The sequence below is a fragment of the Cervus elaphus genome, chromosome 19 (assembly GCF_910594005.1).
Source record: "Cervus elaphus chromosome 19, mCerEla1.1, whole genome shotgun sequence".
Lineage (NCBI taxonomy): Eukaryota > Metazoa > Chordata > Mammalia > Artiodactyla > Cervidae > Cervus > Cervus elaphus.
The window spans coordinates 48,258,588-48,279,436 of NC_057833.1; the positions used below are offsets into that span (position 1 = coordinate 48,258,588).

At 38.7% G+C, this 20,849-nt stretch overlaps 1 protein-coding gene across 8 annotated transcripts in view; it reads right to left on the minus strand.

Annotated features, from left to right (window-relative positions):
* Positions 1-20,849, minus strand: part of RUBCN (rubicon autophagy regulator) — a 61,609-nt gene that overhangs the window by 27,349 nt on the left and 13,411 nt on the right. For 6 of the 8 annotated variants that reach the window (XM_043873877.1, XM_043873875.1, XM_043873872.1 and 3 more), the window contains 3 exons: positions 9,686-9,839; positions 3,198-3,281; positions 549-708 (listed from right to left, as the gene is read on the minus strand). In XM_043873877.1, the coding sequence (XP_043729812.1) occupies positions 549-708; positions 3,198-3,281; positions 9,686-9,724 (283 nt within the window). In that variant the 5' untranslated portion in view covers positions 9,725-9,839. Of the gene's footprint in view, positions 1-548; positions 709-3,197; positions 3,282-9,685; positions 9,840-13,844; positions 13,897-20,849 lie in introns of those variants that run through there. The other 2 variants (XM_043873878.1, XM_043873879.1) reach the window with 2 other exon arrangements.

A 20,849-nucleotide genomic window follows, 5' to 3' on the forward strand; every position in this document is an offset into this window, starting at 1 on the left:
TATTAATACCCAACTCTCAAGAGTTACTGTTAGGTATGTATGTATAAAATATAGATAACACTGACTAGAACATAGAAAACTCTCAGTGAATAGTAAAAATTCTTTTATTAATGCTGTCTATTGTGGTAAAAGCCACATAATATAAAACTTACTATTTAACCATGTTTAGCTATACAGGCCAGTGACACTAAGTACATTCACGTTGTTGTGCAACTCTCACCATCATCTCTCTCCCCATCACTTTCCTAAACTGAAACTCTGTCCACATTAAGACACTCTAAGTCCCCATTCTCCCTTCCTACCCCCCCATAGTAGTTATTCTTATTGATCTGTGTGTATAAGAGTGGGGAAATACCTTAGCATAAAGCGTGACTGTGTTTTACACAACACGTTAGAGAGAAGACTGGGTACATGTTTCTGATTAGAATCTCTGTGATATCAAGTAAAAGTATGTGACCCCAGGGTAAGAGTGGGTCTATAAAGAAGAGTAAAGTGGAGGAGAATGAGGAAGTCCATGCAGCAGCCCTGGAGAGGTGAGCTCTACCTACCTGTGTAGAATTTTCTGATGTACTGTCTGTCCCCCAGCAGAGGTCGGAGCTGGGCTGAGAGGCAGTGGCACTGCAGGCTGTGCTGCAGCCACAGCTCAGCCACGGCACGCTCACTCACGCCATCCGTGCTGCTCTGGCCGTTCTCGTGCAAGCTGATAAACTGGGGGCAAAGAAGCATGAGTCAAAACATACATCCTGATCAATCCAGCGAGGCTGAGGCCTAATGACAGGAAAACTAAACTGAGCAAGGTCAGAAGAGTTAATCAGAGGTATGTGCCCTCCAGCTAGCATCTAGATGTTGCAGAGGAAGGAGAAGGAGGGAAGAGGTTAATGGCCCTGCTGCTGGTGTGGACCACTGGGAAGGGACTAAGCAGTTAAGACATAATGTGCAGCTCCGGGAGAGGACAGAGCTGCTACATCTGTCTCTTTACGTTCTAACTCCAAAGAGGCATCTATTCTGGGATATTCAGAGGAAAAATGAACTTGACACCCTGGGTTCTTTCATAGAGTCTTCTATTTCAGGTATGCAGGTCGAGAAGCAACAGTTAGAACTGGACATGGAACAATGGACTGGTTCCAAATTAGGAAAGGAGTACATTAAGGCTGCACACTGTCACCCTGCTTATTTAACTTATATGCAGAGTACGATGCCAGGCTGGATGAAGCACAAGCTAGAATCAAGATGGCTGGGAAAAATATCAATAACCTCAGATAAGCAGATGACACCACCCTTATGGCAGAAAGTGAAGAACTAAAGAGCCTCCTGATGCAGGTGAGAGAGGAGAGGAAGAAAGCTGACTTAAAACTCAACATTCAAAAAATGAATATCATGGCATCCAGTCCCATCACTTAATGGCAAATAGATGGGGGAAACAATGGAAACAATAACAGACTTTATTTTCTTGGGCTCCAAAATCACTGCAGATGGTGACTGCAGCCATGAAATTAAAAGACGCGTGCTCCTTGGAAGAAAAGTTATGACCAACCTAGACATCATATTAAAAAGCAGAGACATTACTTTGCCAACAAAGGTCCATCTAGTCAAAGCTATGGTTTTTCCAGTAGTCATGTACGGATGTGAGAGTTGGACAATAAAGAAAGCTGAGTGCCAAAGAACTGATGCTTTTGAACTGTGGTTCAAACTCTTGAGATTCTCTTGGACTGCAAGGAGATCCAACCAGTGAATCCTAAAGGAAATCAGTCCTGAATATTCTTTGAAAGGACTGACGCTGAAGCTGAAGCACCAATACTTTGGCCATCTGATGTGAAGAACTGACTCATTGGAAAAGACCCTGATGCTGGGAAAGATTGAAGGCGGCTGGAGAAGGGGACAAGAGAGTATGAGATGGTTGGATGGCATCACTGACTCAATGGACATGAGTTTGAGCAAGTTCCAGGAGATGGTGAAGGACAGGGAAGCCTGTGTGCTGTAGTCCACAGGGTCACAAAGAGTTGGACACGACCTAGTGACGGAACAACAACAACCAGAAAAGAAGGCAAGAAAAACCTGGGGTAAGAAATCTAGGAAAAATGCCCCCAAAGATTCTTTACCAAAGAGAAACCACCTGAGCACCTCTTTCTGGTTCTCACCACAGCATTCTCTATTTGAAACATACTCCTATTGGCTATTTCTAAAAGCAAGGTTTCATAGCCCACAATCAGAGCAAAAAAAAAAATGTATGGATGGCACTTTCAGGTAGCTTCTAAGAGGAAATGATTATAGAAACACATTTAAGAAAAGAAAGTTAGAGAGCGGGGTTTGGTGGGAAAAATAAAGTGATAAGGACAGAAAAAAAAAATCCATGTAAGAAAATCACTGTGCTCTGGTCTTTTCTCAGAAAAAAAATGGCCAGAGTGACCACCCTGTAATTTGGTTCCCCGATAATTTAAAAATAAGGTACTTTTCCAGACATCGCCTCAGCAATGAACCTGGCAGTAAGTGTGATACACATGAAACAAGACTGGTCATGAATCAGTAAGTACTGGAGATGGGTGATGGATACTTTGGGTTCATTTCACTAATCTAATTTTGACAATGCTTGAAAATTTCCACAACCAAGGGTTAAATAAATAAACATATATATTTGGCAGTGATTGCTCTGGAACTAGTTTTGTAACTCTGGCCAAGTTACCTAACCTGCTGGAGCTCTGTCCCTGGCTGGGAACCAGGGCTACTATACTGAGCTGAGAGAACAGGAGAGTAGAGGGCTACAACAGAAGCTAAAGTTGTTGGGAATGTGTCAGGTTCCATTTGATACTGGTCTCCAGGAACCTCACTTTTTTTTGTATTTGGTGTATCCTCTTCTTCTTAAACAGTTACCACATATCAGTCCTACTTACCCCTACCCATTCAGAAAACTTCTTGCCATTTGCTCTGGATTCTGAAAAGCTTCATTCTGGTCCCATATTTGCAAATCTTTTGAAAATAACAAAACTTTATACCCCTTCCCTAGAGAAGGGAAAGTGGCCGAGAGCAAGGAGTGTGCAAGGCTTATTTTTTAAAGCATCCTCCTCTCCAAATCAGTCCGACAGGGATAATTTCCTCTCCTTGGTTAATAGGAAACTTGCCATATGCCATCCCTCTAGCCTAGGAGACTCTGCATACAGAACATCAGAAAACAAAGCCTTGCGGTTGCCTTTACTTCTTACCTTCTCCACATGAAGGGCTGAGTGGGGACTGAGCCAGCGAATGTCTTTCACAAACTGCCAGTAATCAGTCTGGCGGCAACACACCTGTTTCAGGAACACATAAGGTAAACAAATCATTACCATTTTGGACCACATCCAGTTCTTATATCCATATTCAAAGAGAGGAAAAAGAAAAGCCTAACCTTCCCTTGCCACAATAAAGGTTCTCAACAGCAATCAAAGGAACACATACAGATAGTCACCCTTTTAAAGGTCAATTGTTAAAAACTATTCTAATTGTTCTTTTAAGGAGATAATATATGCATATGATATAGAAGGTTATACAGTCGACCCTTGAACAACACAGGTTTGAACTGTGTGGGTCCTCTTCTATGTGGAATTTTTTCAATAAATATATTGGAAAAAAATTTTGAAGGTTTGTAACAATTTGAAAACAACTCATAGATGAACTGCATAGCTTGGAAATATTGAAAAAAATTAGGAAAGTTAGATATCTCATGAATCCATAAAACATATGTAAATGCTAGCCTACTTTATAATTTACTACCATAAAATATATACATACCTATTATGAAAAGTTAACGTTTATAAAAACTTACACACACAAACACTTAGGGGCCATACATGGTGCCGTTTGCAGTCAAGAGAAGTGTAAACAAACATATAGAAGAACATCAAATCATAATTGCACAGTTAATTTTACACGATTATATACTACTATAATAATTTTGCAGCCACCTCCTGTTATTGTTGTGAGCGCAAATGTTGCAAGTGTCCACTCAAGATGCCATGTGACACTAATCGTATCTGTATGAGCTATTCGGCTCTTCAGTAAAATATATACTGCAGTAAAAAGTGACCTCTCCCAGTTCTCATGTATTTTCCATTGTGTTTAATGTAATAGCAAAGACTCTGAACAACACTCTGGGACCCAGACGAAGTGCCACTAGCAATGTTGGGAGTGCTTCCAAGAAGCAAAGTCATGGCATTATAAGAAAAAGTCGAATCTACACCACAGATTGAGGCCTACATGTGCAGTTACCCATGATTTCAAGATAAATGAATCCAGTATAAGGACTATGGTAAAAAAAGAAAAGGAAATTTGTGAAGCTGTTGCTATAGCTACTCCAGCAGGCACAAAAATCTTGTACTTTTTGAGAAATAACTTTAATCACATACTGGAAACTCAGCTTTTATGTTGGTACAGGATTGCTATAGGGAAGACATACCTAAAGACTCTAATATGATTCAAGAAAAAGCAAAGTCATCATGTGACAACTGAAAGCAAAAACGGTGGAGGATCTAAAGCTAGAGAATTTAATGCCAACAAAGGATGGTTTAAAATTTTTAGAAAGAGGTTTGGAGAAGCAGCTGCTGCTGACCAAGAGGCAGCAGACAAATTCGTAGACGCTGTTAAGAAAATAATTGGAGGGGGGATCGGGATGGGGAATACGTGTAAATCTACGGCTGATTCATATCAATGTATGACAAAAAAAAAAAAAAAAAAGAAAATAATTGAGGAGGAAAGAAAAAATAAATAAATAAAAGAATTGAGGAGAAAAGATATCTGCCACAGGTTTTTAATGAAGATGAAAGTACCCTATTCTGGGGAGAAGGGAGGAAATGACACAGAGGACAGTTACTGGTAAGGAAGAAAAGCAAGCATGAGGATTTAAGACAGAAAGGGACAGGATTACTCCTCTGTTCTGCGCAAATACATTCGGATTTACGATCAGGACTGCCCTTATCTACAAGGTAATAACTTACTTTCTTCTAAACTCTTCGATAATTTTTAAATTTTCAGCAAATAAAAACACATGTTATTTACATATTCAGAAAAGAAATAAACAGTGACTTCCCTGGTGGTCCAATGGTTAAGACTCCATGATCCCAAAGCAGGAGGCACAGGTTTGATCCCTGGTCAGAGAACTAAGATCCCACATGCCGCAGAGTATAGCCAAATATATACATACACATACACAAGAGGTCTTTTTTGTCATTGTTGTTATTTTTAAATTGGGACATCTATATCGCCAACTACAGGCTTCTTCTTAGTGGTGGAAAAGGGGGGATCTTTGCACTTATAGTCAGCTCAGAAATCTCGGGGGTTAAGCATCTCCATATTTCCAAGCAGCAGAAAAGGGGTTATCAAACACACTGTGCCTTGTGGAAAGACTAAGAGGTAGTCCAGATGCAGATGTCAAGGAAAATGAGATCCCTTGAAGAATAGGGCTATGATGTTACAGCTTCCTAAGGCCCTGAGTGATTAAAAAAAAACACAGTTCACATTCCATAACACATCCCTAGGAAAGCACAAAAGAGATATGCCCAGCGTGAATCATTGTATCCCTTCCCCCTCCAAGGGCACAACACCCAGAATAGCTTCCTGATGACACAGCAGCTAGAAGCCTTTGAAAGCCTTAATCTTTAGGGAGGAAATGAGAGGGAAAAAACAAGTCCTTGACACAGACTTTAATTTTTAGATCTTTACAAGGCAGAACAGAGCAGCGGTGAAGGTGGTAAGGCTCTTTTGTATTTAATTCTTCTCACTTGAGCCTGTAGTTGCTGAATGTATGTGTATGATAGAGCTGCCTGGTTTGCCCTGCTTCCACTGACTAACACTATTGCTATTTTGTAGGTGACCATACACTATAATAGTGTTCATTCTGGTGACCAAGTGCCTTCACAGATCTTATTACTTATTCATAACAATAACATTGTGTTGCATTTACCAAGCATCTTTCACTCAGGAATTTCACTTCACTATTTCATCATTACACATTTTCTCTTTCTGGCACAGATGGTAAAACTGTCTTGTGATTACAGCAAAATGATTACTCCACATGATGATGCAAAATTAGTAACAGACCCAAGAAAAGAACTTTTTTACTATCAAGATGCAAGTATGTGAACCACTAAATGATGGTGCCTCTAATCTGGTAGGTCCTCAGTCTGGGAAATCTGTATTGGGTTTCTATAAAACCTGTTGGTGCAGTTCCCAACTCTGGCTTTGGGAGACTGAGGAGGTGGCAATGCCACAGACTAGTATTTTAAAGATCAGGAGGAAAGGCAATCTTATGAGAGAAGATAAGTTTGTTTTGGGTCATGCTGTGCTTGGCCTGTAGGACAGCCAGCCAGATGATAATGTACAGCAGATAGGTAGTCTTGTGGATCTAAAATTCAGCAGAGAGGTCTGAGCTGGGCATTGTTAGTGTACAGGTGATAGTTAAAACAATGCAAGTGAATGAGACTGTTTCAGGAAAATGTACAAAGTAAGAGGAGATAAGGACGTAGGACTGGACTCTATTAAAAACTAAAGTAACGCTCAAAATTCTCCAAGCCAGGCTTCAACAGTACGTGAACTGTGAACTTCCAGATGTTCAAGCTGGTTTTAGAAAAGGCAGAGGAACCAGAGATCAAATTGCCAACATCCACTGGATCATCAAAAAAGCAAGAGAGTTCCAGAAAAACATCTACTTCCACTGTATTAACTACGCCAAAGCCTTTGACTGTGTGGATCACAATAAACTGTGAAAATTCTTAAAGAGATAGGAATACCAGACCACCTGACCTACCTCCTAAGAAATCTGTATGTAGGTCAAGAAGCAACAGTTAGAACTGGACATGGAACAACAGACTGGTTCCAAATCGAGAAAGGAGTACATCAAGGCTGTATATTGTCACCCTGCTTATTTAACTTCTATGCAGAGTGCATCATGCGAAATGCTGGGGTGGATGAAGCAAAGCTGGAATCAGGATTGTTGGGAGAAATATCAATAACCTCAGATATGCAGATGACACCACCCTTATGGCAGAAAGCAAAGAACTAAAGAGCCTCCTAATGAAAGTGAAAGAAGAGAGTGAAAAAGTTGCCTTAAAACTCAACATTCAGAAAACTAAGATCATGGCATCCAGTCCCATCAGTTCACGGCAAATAGATGGGGAAACAATGGAAACAGTAACAGACTTTATTTTCTTGGGCTCCAAAATCACTGAAGATGGTGACTGCAGCCATGAAATTAAAAGATGCTTGCTCCTAGGAAGAAAAGTTATGACCAACCTAGACAGCATATTAAAAAGCAGAAACATTACTTTGCCAACAAAGGTCCGTCTAGTCAAAGCTATGGTTTTTCCAGTAGTCATGTATGGATGTGAGAGTTGGACTATAAAGAAAGCTGAATGCCAAAGAATTGATGCTTTTGATCTGTGGTATTGGAGAAAACTCTTGAAGAGTCTCTTGGACTGCAAGGAGATCCAACCAGTCCATCCTAAAGGAGATCAGTCCTGAATATTCATTGGAAGGACTGATGCTGAAGCTGAAACTCCAATACTTAGGTCACCTGATGCAAAGAACTGACTCACTGAAAAAGACCCTGATGCTGGAAAAGACTGAAGGTGGGAGGAGAAGGGAACCACAGGGAATGAGATGGCTGGATGGCATCAGTGACTCGATGGACATGAGTTTGAGTAAGCTCTGGGAGTTGGTGATGGACAGGGAGGCCTGGCATGCTGCAGTCCATGGGTTCGCAAAGAGTTGGACACGACTGAGCAACTGAACTGAACTGAAAATCTGAGAGGAAGAAATTCCAGGGAAAGAAATTAAGAAAGAGTGGTTGCAGGGGTAGAAGGAGGTCTCTATGAGGAAGATAATAATGCAACATGAGTCAAGGTCTGATGATGTTCAACAGTGAAGAACACAAGACAGTGTTTAGAGGGAAGATGTGCACTGGATTTGGTAACACGAACTTACTTAAACTTCAGTAGCAAGAACAACAGTGGTAAGGGCAGAAGCAAGATTGTGGTGGGTCAAATTATTTGTTCTATAAATTTCAATGTTCATATTTTTTTTTCACAGGACAATATGCAACTTGAAACTTAAAAAAAAAAGTGAAAGGAACATTTATTAATTACTTCCTATGTATCAAGAACTGTGTTAGGCCAATTTGTATGCTGTTTCATTTACTCTTTCTATCAAACATTATGACATAAATAATATTATCATCATTTCGACAGATGAGAAAAAGCTCAAAAAAGATAACATCACCTAACAGTTAAGACTGACAGACAACTTTTTACACTTTCTAAAGCTTTTTCAGGTATTATCTCATTTAATTCTCACAACAATCCTATGAGGTACATACCAGTGTAACTGCCTCATTTTAGAAACGAAGAAACACAAGTACTAACAGTCATGTAACTTAGTACCACACAGTGTTGAAACTGAGATTAAAATAAGAGCAGTCTAACTCAGAGATCCATAATTATTACTACTGCCATTTTTTTCCCCAAGGACCTGAGCAATTTCAATCCAGGTTCTGTCTGATTCTGAAGATGTTTGTCAGTCTACTATACAATGTCACATCCAAACTCCTTGAGTGAGGTTTTAATAATGATGACCATTGAGAAGAATTCAGCTCTTTAAAGGATAAAAATTGTCCTCAGGGAGGGGGGATCGGGATGGGGAACACATGTAAATCCATGGCTGATTCATGTCAATGTATGGCAAAAACCACTACAATATAGTAAAATAATTAGCCTCCAACTAATAAAAATAAATGGGAAAAAAAAAAGAAATTGTCCTCAGATCTTCAAAATTCTTTAGAAAGAGGGCCTCACTTTCAGAACTTACTCTGAATAAAGAGAATCTAACCTAAGCCAACTTTTCCAGTGAATTCTGAAACTCAACTAGAAAACTGGTTTAAAGAGTTTGTTTAGAGGTAATACACACTATTTTGGAAGGGAGGGTAGCGCAATAAATCCTATCAACTATGAATATCTTAATACCAATTCATTTTTTCCCAGTGTGACTGCTAGTTGAGAATAAACTCTGATTAAAAAAGAAAGACAAGCCAGACTCAGAAAAAGCTTTCAGGAAAGAAGACTAGGCCCTGACTAGGGAAGAGCATGAGTGTTTGGGAACACAAATTATGCACATATACATGAGGCCTGATTTTTAAAAAGTGGAGGATCAGATCCAATGACCCACTTGACAGTTCTACCCAGAACCAAACCTTATTTAAAACACTGCAAATGGAGTAACTGCTATTGAGAACTGAAGCAGAAACCACTGAGATTTAACCCATTTTTAATACTCAAAGCTTATTAGAGTGTTTGAGGATATAAAGAAAAGAAGCTCAACATCAACAAAGTTTATATAGAAAAAAACATAAGCTATAACTAAAAACTATCCTTCATAATCATCAACCAGTTATCTACAAAATGATGTTCAAAGGATAGTCTAAAAACGACAATATCCTGTAAATATTTCTCAGCTATATCCTAGGATAGTCTTAAGAGGAAAACCTTAATGATTTATCACCACATTGTCCTTCTCCTCCTCATTATCATCATATCACAGTCCTGTTCTCAAGGGCTCACACAAGTAGTTGCCTTCATCTTCTCTCTGCCAACAACTTAATGCAAATGTTTCTTTTCAACAAGGGATCTGGCCAATCTGGCAAGAAAAAGAAAAGAAGCAGTATACATACCTGGTCATGGATGAGCCCATGATAGAGGATGCTCTGCATGTCTCTGCAAAGCCGCTCCAGGCCACCATACTTGGACCAGACATTGGGGCTGTTGGCTGACACTAAACCCTCCACAGTAGTCTTCAAATTACCCAGCAACTGCCAGTGCTCCCTCCTGCAAAGCCATCAGTTATACCAATGGTTAGTTTCTTTGTTGTACTCGATCATACCATGCCACAGAAAGTCTAAGGTAAGAAGCTTCCTGTCCCACATCCTAACATTCTCTCCCCTATTAATTTTTCACTTGGGTGTAAGACCCAATTCTGAGAGGACTGAAGCTATAAAGAACACTAAGATTTTAAAATTTAAAAAAAAAAAAAAAAAAGCCCTCATATTTACATAGCATATTGTGCTTTGTAAGGTGATCTTCATCTACTATCATTTTATCCTCACACAAGTAGCCCATACCCTGTGTTTCTTGGCTTGTGAGCCAGTAAGATCCATTTCTGGGCTTCCCCAGTGGCTCAGTTGGGCAACGACATTATGTGAGCACTATATAAAGAGATGAAGGGCATTTGCTGAAAACCAGAAACCTTTGGCTGAACAAAAAAGTTAAAAAACAACTTTTTATTAACTGTATTTCCAGTGCTAAGTATATATATTTGTACACAAATATTATAGATAAGCATAAAAATTGCCCATGATTTTCTCCCATGATTTTTTAAGCTAAAATTGAGGCAAGAATGTCCTAAGCTCGCACTAAGCCACGACACGTCCCCCAGTCAATCAACTATTGGCTTATTCTCCTGGATCATCTGAAGTACTTCAGTGGAAAAGTCTAAAAATTGCTGCCCTAGATGGTATTCAAGGTTCCTCCCAGATTCCCAGCATTTTCTCAATACAGCTTCTTACCCAATAAAAATTCAAAACCAGCTGCAACTGAATAAAAAGAATTGGATGCACAGAATCAAATGGATAAGGAAAACATGAGGAGATGAGGTATCAAACTCCTCCTCTTGGGCCTCCAACTGCTACACTATACACTTTACCTAGTTTTTTCATATCTTGTTAGAACACGACTCTTTCCCCTTCAAGGACAGTCCTGGGGATGGTTATAATTTCTTCAAGGGACTTTTACCATAACCATTTTAGTATCATTTAAATAGCTACAAGGGTAGCAGGGTTCTGAATTGAAATCCTTTTTAACTCGATCAGTGCTCAAAACTAACTTCTCATACATTTTGTACACTTTTTAAGCCATTTTTGAAAAGTGGATGAATAGAGTAATGGCAGACAAAATAAAATGAATGAAGCTACGTCTGGTACAGAAGTATTGTCTAAAAAGGAAAAGCCAGATGGATCTCACTCTGATCTTCTACTCTAGAGCCCTTAAGATCAAGAATTTATTCAAATGGGGAGACACCAGGTTTTTTTAACCTTATGTCATTAAACACTTGAGTCACCAGGCTCCTCTGATCTATTTCTCCCCCCACTGAGTTTTACTAAGATATAACTGATATATAACATTATATTAGTTTAAGGCATACAACATAATGATTTGATATATGTATATACTGTGAAATGATTACCACAATAAGTTCAGTGAACATCTATCGCCTCACGGTTATAACTTTTGTTCCTTGTGATGAGAACTTTTAAGATCTACTCTTTTAGCAAGTTTCAAATATATTACCACAATACAGAACTGTTAACTATAGTCACCATACTGTATATTATGCCCCTAAAACTGACTTACAACTTTGTATCTTTGGACCATTTCACCCATTTCCCCTACCCCCTCATTCTCTGCCTCTAGTAATCAATCTGTTCTCTGTTTCTATGGGCTTTGGATTTTGGGGATTTCACATATAAGTGAGATAATACTTATTTACCATTCTCTGTTTGATTTATTTCACTTAGCATAATGCCCACCACTCATGCTGTTAAAAATGGCTAGATTTCCTTCTGAATAATATTCCCGTGTATGTGTCTGTGAGTGTGTGGCATTTTCTTTATCAATTGATCTGTCAGTGTTTGTTTCCATGTTAGGAAACATGTTAGTAGGTTGTTTCCATGTCTTGGCTATTTTAAATAACACTGCAATGAAAATGGGGATGCAGATATCTTTAAGAAATAGTGATTTTGTTTCCTTGGGATATATATACTCAGAAGGAGAATTGCTGGATCATATGCCAATTCTATCTTTAATATCCTGAGGTATCTCCACACAGTTTTTCAGAGTGGTTGCCCCAGTCTATAATCCCACCAACAATGCCCTAGGGTCCCTTTATCTCGACATCCTCACCAACACTTGTTGTCTCTTGACTTTTAAATGTTAGCCCTTCTAACAGGTGTGAGATGACACTCTGGTTTTGATTTGCATTTCCCTCATGACTGGTCTTGTGGAGCACTTTCTCATGTACCTGTTGGCCATTCCCCTGTTCTATTTCTAAACCAGTTCTGAAAGATATTTCAAGGTAACCAAGATGCACACAGGACTGAGGTGGTCATTAAAAGGCCATTTATTGTTGTACTGTAAGAAACTGCCATCACAGAGGCCAACTGACTGCCAACTTTTGCTTCAGTGATTCTCCATCTCCTATGCTTCCTCAGGGTTAATCTGGCCTGTTCTGACTGACACAATTCCAATAGGTTACAGTCAAGTTGTGCAGGCCTGAGAGCCAGTCTGGTTCCTCAAGTGACTCTGCGTATCTGTGTTCTGATTCATTCTGTATTGATCTTACTAGTTTAACCATCAAAGAACATCATCATAAATCCTGCATGTAGACACTAAGTACCCTAAATCCTAGGGCTTTGATCCCAAAATTTTACAAAGAGCACTGAAACTCTAGAAACCTTGAGCATTCAGATTTATTAACAACTTCTGGATGAACTGAAGAACTTTTCTTCCCCAACATGAAGTGTCCCTGAGATACCAAAGCTACAGAAGAATGTGGCTCTTACTCTAAGATGTACCAAATCATCTATATTTGGTACATGCTCATGTAGAGGTAAAAGTAAACTTTAAAAAATTTTTTTATTTACATAATCAGTCTCTTTAGTGTCTTTGCCTTTTTTAGGATCCTTTCTCCTAATGATATTGTTTTCATTTTCTTTTTTTTTTGTTTTGTTTTCATTTTCATAGAGTTAAAATACTAAATTCAACTGAAGCCCATACATAGTGGCTGGATTAATCCATTCATATTTGAATCTTAGATGTCAATAGATCACCATGGGAAGTAAAATATTCCTCCTCATCGTTGACCCAGATTGTTAGCAACTGAGGTCAGTCTTTCCTAAGCTAAACCTGTTTGGTAATAATTATTTGAATGGTATCCTACATTCACATGTAACCTCCTCTAGGCACAGGCAAGGACTAGATGAGCCTCAAAGCAGTCCTTTGTAGAGCCACTTCTGCAAGTATACAGAGTGGTCCTTTTTTTAAAAAAATATTTATTTATTTATTTGGCTGCATCAGGTCTTAGTTGCAGTGTGCAGGGCTTAGTTGCCCCAAGGCATGAGGGATCTTAGTTCCCTGAATCTCCTGCATTCCAAGGGGGATTCTTAACCACTGGACCACCAGGAAAGTCCCACAGAGTGTTCTTCTTTAATCACCATAAATTAAAAGCAAGTCTTTCTAAGCATCTCACCCTATGTCAAGAAAGAACTAGGCCCAAGTGGCAAGGGACAGTATAATCCATCTCTACTTGAATTATTTTTATCAACAAACAGCAAAGCCAACTGCAGAATAAAGTTCTATCTATTTTCTTTTTGGAGGATTTTGACTACATTCTTTGAAAAGTAACAGGAATTACTTAAGCAACTCAAATAAGGATACCCAAGAAAAACCATTTCCCTAAATGCCAACTTAGTCTTAAGCATGCCAAATCACAATTAAAAGTGACACTCAGGTTAAAACAGTAAAGTAATAAATAAATGCCATTTTTTAAAGAAGTGTTATACCATAAAGCCAATATAAAACTAATCACTAAAAATAAGTGAAATCAATAGTAAATAGTGAGTACTGTGCAACTGTAAAATGAGATTCAATGCAAGAAATATATATTGGTATATCTTCTACATTCAGTGCTCTTTTTAGTGGTAAAAAGAAACAGCTTCAACTTATTAGCATATCCCATCTACAGCATGCCAGTCATCTGGATTGGAATGTGGTATCTACCTGAGACCAAGTTGAAGGTCAGGCTGTCCCAAGTCAGATAATGATGTGATCCCTGAAATTCAAGGAGAGGTATGTGACATCCACGTGTGGGACATCATGAAACCAGTAAAATATATTATTAGGAAGAGTTTCCAAAGCTAATGAAAGTATGTAAAAGTATAAAAAGCAGAATGTAAAATTATATTTGTGATCTCAACATACATATACTAAAAGAAATAGTGATATGTTAACAGTGTTTACTTTTGGTTACATAAGGGGAATGTAGATAAGAGAGGAGCTATTTCCACCTTCCATCAGGCTAGCAATTAATGAAAGGTCAATAATATGTACCAAGTTTGCAAACAAGAAGCTGGAAAGTACCATAAAGGATTTTTAAAATACTCAAGTATCAAAGGTATCTTATGCTGACAGACAGTGGTCAGGCAAGCACCTAGGACTTTTAATGCCAGAAAGCATTTCCTGGAAAGAAGTAATGGATTCATTCTTAAAGCAGGGAAAAACATAATTAGGGAAATAAGTATTATAACACTGACGTAGCAAGAAACTACAATGTTTAATTTGCATTTAACTTTCTTCTTATCTGGCTCTATATTTTCTGTTTTTAATTATATAGTATTTAATTTGTAGGGTATGTAGTTAAATATTTATATGATGCTTTTTAAATAAATAATATGCTTATAGAAAAAACATACTTGACTTTATTATACAGCTCTCAGCACTAAGGCACTTAGAAGAATCTAACCACTGGTAGTCCCATCCCTTTAGTGGCTGATAGCAGAATCTCAAAGTCTAGGAGGGAACTTCAATGTCTAGAAGGCAAGCTGGTAACTTTATACCTACTCAACAAATGCTTTACTAATCATACTACATTTTAATGACATCAAATTTCTTTAATGTTAACAATGAGTAGATTTAACAAAAGGAAGGAAAATCCCTTATGTCAGAAACCTAACCACCAATGATATGCAAACTCCTTAGTTCAAAAAATCTCCATCCTGCTCAGTACTTCTCAGTTTGAAGACAGTCTGTACCACACTCAATTGCAAACATGCTAACCTCATGCCTACTCCCATGACTTTATTCATGGAGACCTTTCCACTTGGAATGATTCTCTTCGTGTCCCAATCAGGGATTAAGGTTCAGCTCTAGTTCAGTCTTTCCCCAAATTTTTTGTTAGAAACTCCACAATACACGCTGCCACTATATCATTCCTCTCAATATTAATCCTTAAAAAAGTTATTTACTGGTATATGGTTGATTTCCTTAAGGAAAAGGACCATGTTTTTTCTATTTCTTTTCTATTTTAATATGCAGACAGAAAATGTCTTCAGTGGAAAGAGAATAAGCTTCATAGTCAGGCCAGCCTGAATGTGAATCCTGGCTCTGCACAAACCAGCTGTGCAAGTCACTAAACTCCTTAAGTTTCAGTTCCCTTATCTGTAAAACAGATAGAACAGCTGATTAATAAAGGATAATCTACAGAAAGTACCACCGTCAAACAGGTAATAGTAGAATTACTTTCCTTTTCCTTTGAACTTCCATTGCATAAATCTAATGTTAATGTTCAGCTGCTAAGTGGTGTCCAACTTTTTGCGACCCCTATGGACTGAAGCATGCCAGGCTTCCCTGTCCTTCACTATCTCCCGGAGTTTGCTCAAACTCATGTCCACTGATGCCATCCAACCATCTCATCCTCTCTTGTCCCCTTCTCCTCCTGCCTTCAATCTTTCCCAGCATCAGGGTCTTTTCAAATGAGTCAGTTCTTCACATCAGGTGGCCAAAGTACTGGAGTTTCAGCTTCAGGATCAGTCCTTCCAATGAATATTCAGGACTGATTTCCTTTAGGATTGACTGGTTGGATCTCCTTGCAGTCCAAGGGACTCTCAAGAGTCTTCTCTAACACCACAGTTCAAAAGCATCAATTCTTTGGTGCTCAGCTTTCCTTATAGTCCAACTCTCACATTCATACGTGACTACTGGAAAAAACCATAGCTTTGACTAGATGGACCTTTGTTGGCAAGGTAATGTCTCTGCTTTTTAATATGCTGTCTAGGTTGGTCATAGTTTTTCTTCCAAGGAGCAAGCATCTTTTAATTTCATGGCTGCAGTCACCATCTGCAGTGATTTTGGAGCCCTCCAAAATAAAGTCTCTCACTGTTTCCATTGTTCCTCCATCTATTTGCCACAATAAGCGTTCTTAGCATAAATCTAATAAACCCAATTTTTTAAATCAGAAGGGGTACCTAGTATAAACCTTTCTTACCCATTCTGCTTCAGAGAAAATTCTGGGATTGGACAGTTTGTGACATAATTAGAACTAGTCACAGTGCTCAATGTCCAAAGAATATCTTAACTGCATTTAAACCAGGGTCAAATTGCTTCTTAGCACAGATTCCAAAGCCCTTTTAATGTTCATGGTGCTTTCACTGAAGCAAGATAGCCAGAAAGACTTCCTCAATATTGGATGATCTTGTATACAGGAGACTCAAATCTGCTTACTGAATAGAATGAAAGAAAACAGAGTTCATTTTGTGAGTCACATAAGAAAGCCAAACTCATTACCTTACAGTTACATCTTAGGTTGTCTGAGGAGAAGAGTGCTTTACAAGTAAGATACACCAGTGCATACACCAGCACTCCAATAGCAAAAGCAAAGGAGGAAAGATACTGCCTCAGTCACCTCAGTTTTAGGGAGTTTTAAAGTAAAAGATAACCATCATTAGAACTAAAACTGGTGCTTCCAAGGGGGCATTAGTGGTAAAGAACCCACCTGCCAACTCGAGAGACGAAAGAGTCTCTCTTTGACCCCTGGATCAGGAAGATCCCCTGGAGTAGGAAATGGCACTTTACTCCAGTATTCTTACCAGGAAAATTCCATGGACAGAGGAGCCTGGTGGGCTAAAGTTCATGGGGTTGCAAAGAGTAAACACAACTGAGCATGAGCATGAGAACTAAAACTAAACTATTTCAAAAATTGCTAAGGAAAGAAAACAGCAGGAGAACATTATAAAAATCAGTTTTGAAAAATGACAGAATTAAGACTCGAGATGAGATAAAAATAAGTATCAATGGAATAAACTCAACTATTTCAAATAAAACAGCCAATCAAACAAAAAAAGGAGGAGGAAACTATATTAATATCTACGTTGAATTCAAGGCAAGAATATTTGAAAGACAAAGAAGGAATAACAAAGATACAGCTCTCATCAGTTCTTATGTATCTAATAACATGACCTCAAAACATATCAAGCAAAACAACACACACACAAAACAAAAACTGCAGAAAAGAAAAAGAAACATGGAAATAGAAAAGAAAAAACAATGGTAATGGGAGATCATGAAAACTAAAAGTAAAAAAGTGATTAGAAGAGCTGAATAATCTATGATTAATAAAGTTGTTCTATTACATCTGGAAAACTACATCCTGAGGAACACTTTTTTAAAGGACATACAGAACAGTCACAGAAACTGGCCTTGTACTAAGGCACGCACAAAAAAAGTCAACAGATTCTCAAGACGTAGTATAAATATATTCTCTGATTAGAAAACAATAAAACATTGAACAAATAACAAAAGTAGAATAAATTGGGGGGGGGGGAGACCCTCGGAAAATTTAAAACTCTCAAAGGACTCTCTAGGAGGTTAGGAGGCAAAAATAAAATCATAATCTTGAAGTGATTGAAGAGGTGAAGGTGGTGACCAGGGATGGCATTATGACTCTTACTGCTTTTTTCTCAAAAGTATCTTATGATAAAAAGTTTCTCTCCTCCAAATCAACTGTAGGTTATACTACAAGTGATCCTTGGATCACAAGTGATCCTGATCCAGACGAACTAAAAACATGTAAGCATGCTGCAGTTCATTCCTGAAAAAATGCAGATTTAAATCCACAGCAGCATTGTTCAGCTGAACTGTCTGTGTTGCTGAAAATGTTCTGTATCTGCGCTGTCCCGTATGGCAGCCACTAGCCACTGTGGCCATTAAGCACTTGAAGTCTGTGCAGTGTGACTAAAAAACCAAAATTTTAAATGTTTATTTAATTTTAACTAATTTAGACATAAATCACCTCAGTGGCTATCATGTTGGACCGAGCTGGTCTATAAACACCAAGGTAGGTTGTATATGAAGGAAAGATTACAAAACAAAATAAAAAACAGAAAAAAACTCCATTTATGGAAGAAGTGATAAAGTAGCTATAAAAAGCAGAAACAGCTGTGCGGATAGTAGATACTGAGAAAAGCTTCAGCTTATGGTCCCTGCTGTCAGCTGATACATCTCCTGCTCCTGGGTTCTGACAATAGAATTTTCCCCCAAAGCTTCAGAGTTATGTTTCTGTGGGGCGGAGGTGTGTACAAATAATTGGACTAGCAGTGTGGACTGCCCGCAAATCATGTGATCCACTTGCTTTACCATCAGTGCTATATAAACTTTCAGAGCATGGTCAAAGGAAAAATGGAAAGAAAGGGAAGAAATAGAAAATGAAAATTAACGTGAAAACGTGAAAAATGAATAAAGAGGAAGGGGAAAAAGAAGAGGCCCTTTCAATAGCAACAATACCAATAACACCTGCCGGACCATAAGAAGCATGACCGAATTGTTACTGTTTTCAATCCTTGTGCAAATATTCAATGAATACCAATTATATGCCAGGCACTGTGCTAGGCACCAGGCTTATGATAGTTAAAGAAGGAGAGTCCTCAGCTCTCAGGGTATTCAGAGTGCAATGGGGGAAATAGGCACTGATTAAAAAAAAAAAATGCTATGTAGTGAGAAGTACTGTAATAAGAGAAACGGAACAGGTCAGGTCAACGATGTCTTCTAAAGGAGCATTATTTAAAGGATGACTAAGAGCTCTCCAGGCAAAGGAGGAGGTAATGCAGGGGATGTAGAGGAGCGGGAATCAGAATGGTGAGGAAGGAGATGTAAGAGTGAGTGAATATCATAGTTTTGTAACTGGAAACTTCATATTGAATACCAGAAAAAATTTTGACTTTCTATTTTCAGTGAGGAATCACTTAACATTTCTGAGCAAAATACTATAGTAACTTTGTTTCTGGAAAAATTATGTTGGTAGCAATGTGGAGGCCATCCGGAATTGAGGGACTGGGTTCAGATTGGGAGCTTAGTCAGGAGGCTACTGGGAGAATCCACAATGAGAAATAATAAAGGTCTTATTTTGTTTACATCTGCCCAGAATTCATGCCTCTTTCTTTTGGTATCAGAATACTGATTTTTCACAGGGAAATAATTCCTCTGGCACTTGACCTGGTCCATGAAGTACCACGAAAGGATCACCCTATGCCAGGATCCAAGGTTGAGCATATAACTTAGGCCTGATGGAGCAACATATTTCATACCCTGATTACAAGAACAGTAATATTAAAAAAAAAACAAAAACAGTAACATAAGTCAGTCCAAAAATTTTCACTTTTGCTATACCTATTGGCATTGCTCTTTTCCTTCTTTTTGGATGGATTGTTAAACTTGAAGTTGCCAAGGGTTATCCTGTAGAAAAAACTGCTGAGAATGAAGCCGACACATCAGAAAAAACAGCACACAGACAGGGACAAATTTTTGTTTAAGCACCTACATTTGGCCATTCCTAAAACAATATAAGCCAATATATTTGGAAATGGAGGGGAAAAAAGCTTCAGGAGAAAAATCAGAAACAGAACTCACTGGACCTAGGGACTACTTGGATACGGCAAATGAAGGAGAGGGAAGTATCAAATTTCACTTAGGTTTCTGGCTTGGCTGACTGAATGGAAAACCCTATTAACTGAGACAGAGGACAGAGGAGGAACAGGTTTTGGTCAATGAAATGAGCTCAGTCTGGAGATACTAAAAAGTATCCTACTACTTGAATTCTGACTATATGAATCACTAAACTGGGAAATCTTTGTAAGTAGTCGCATTCCAAGATCAGAAGGAGATGGTATAGTCCAAGTCAGCTGAGGGTAACACAACAATGATAGAAGAACCATTCCTATTACGGTTCAGTAGTTTCACCAGACACCCTCCAAACAATTGGTATTTAGGAAAGTCTAGGAAAAGTGAAGTGTCATCCCTAAGCACTAAAGCATTTTTCTAGTGATTACTAGCTAGATGTAAAGCAATAGGGGAATCTATGACATTCCACTCCAAGGATGAAGTTAAAAGCTGGGCCAAGTGACTTCCCTGGTGGTCCAGTGGTTAAGAATTCGCCTTGCAATGCAGGGGACTTGAGTTCTGTTCCTGGTTGGGGAACTAAGATCCCACATGCCACCAAGCAACTAAGCTTGTGCGCTGCAACTGCTGAGCCCAGATGCCACAACTAGAGAGCCTGTGCATCACAAGGAAAGATCCCACATGCCACAACTAAGATCGGATGCAGTCAAATAAATAAATATTAAAAAAAAAAAATTCTGGGCCAACACCCCAGTCCCCAGTTTGTTCAATTTGGATAGAGAAACCATAGAAGGAGGAAGCACAAGCAATAATATCATTGCAAACAGCAATTGGAAGAGCACACACTCATCTTATGTCAAGAAAACTGGGGAGGGGAAGGAAGTAGACATTTTCTGCATTCAGTATATATCAGCACTCTCTGAGGAGCTTTTTGCACATTACCTTACTGAATCCTCACCAGTCAGGAAGGCATCATTCTTCCCATTCAGACTGGATAAGTCAAGTTAAGCAGTAGAGCTAGAATTCAAATGCAGCTCTACCTGGCTATAAAGCTTATGCACATTTCACTCCATCAACTGCTTTCAGAATATAATTTTATTTTATCTTTCATATACTAAAAAAAAAAATGATGCCATCTCATCAAGAAGATGTCTTCTGAATTGGGTGTTTTATTGGCCAAAGAAAGGTCAGGTTTGCAGTGACCCAGCCACAGTGCCTCAATTCTCAGGCACAAATCGTGTATTTTATTTACCATTTGACTACGCAGAACTAAAGAGTTCTGCGCCACAAAGTCCCACAAATCGGCCACATCAGCGCCACAAAGTCCCGTTAAATATA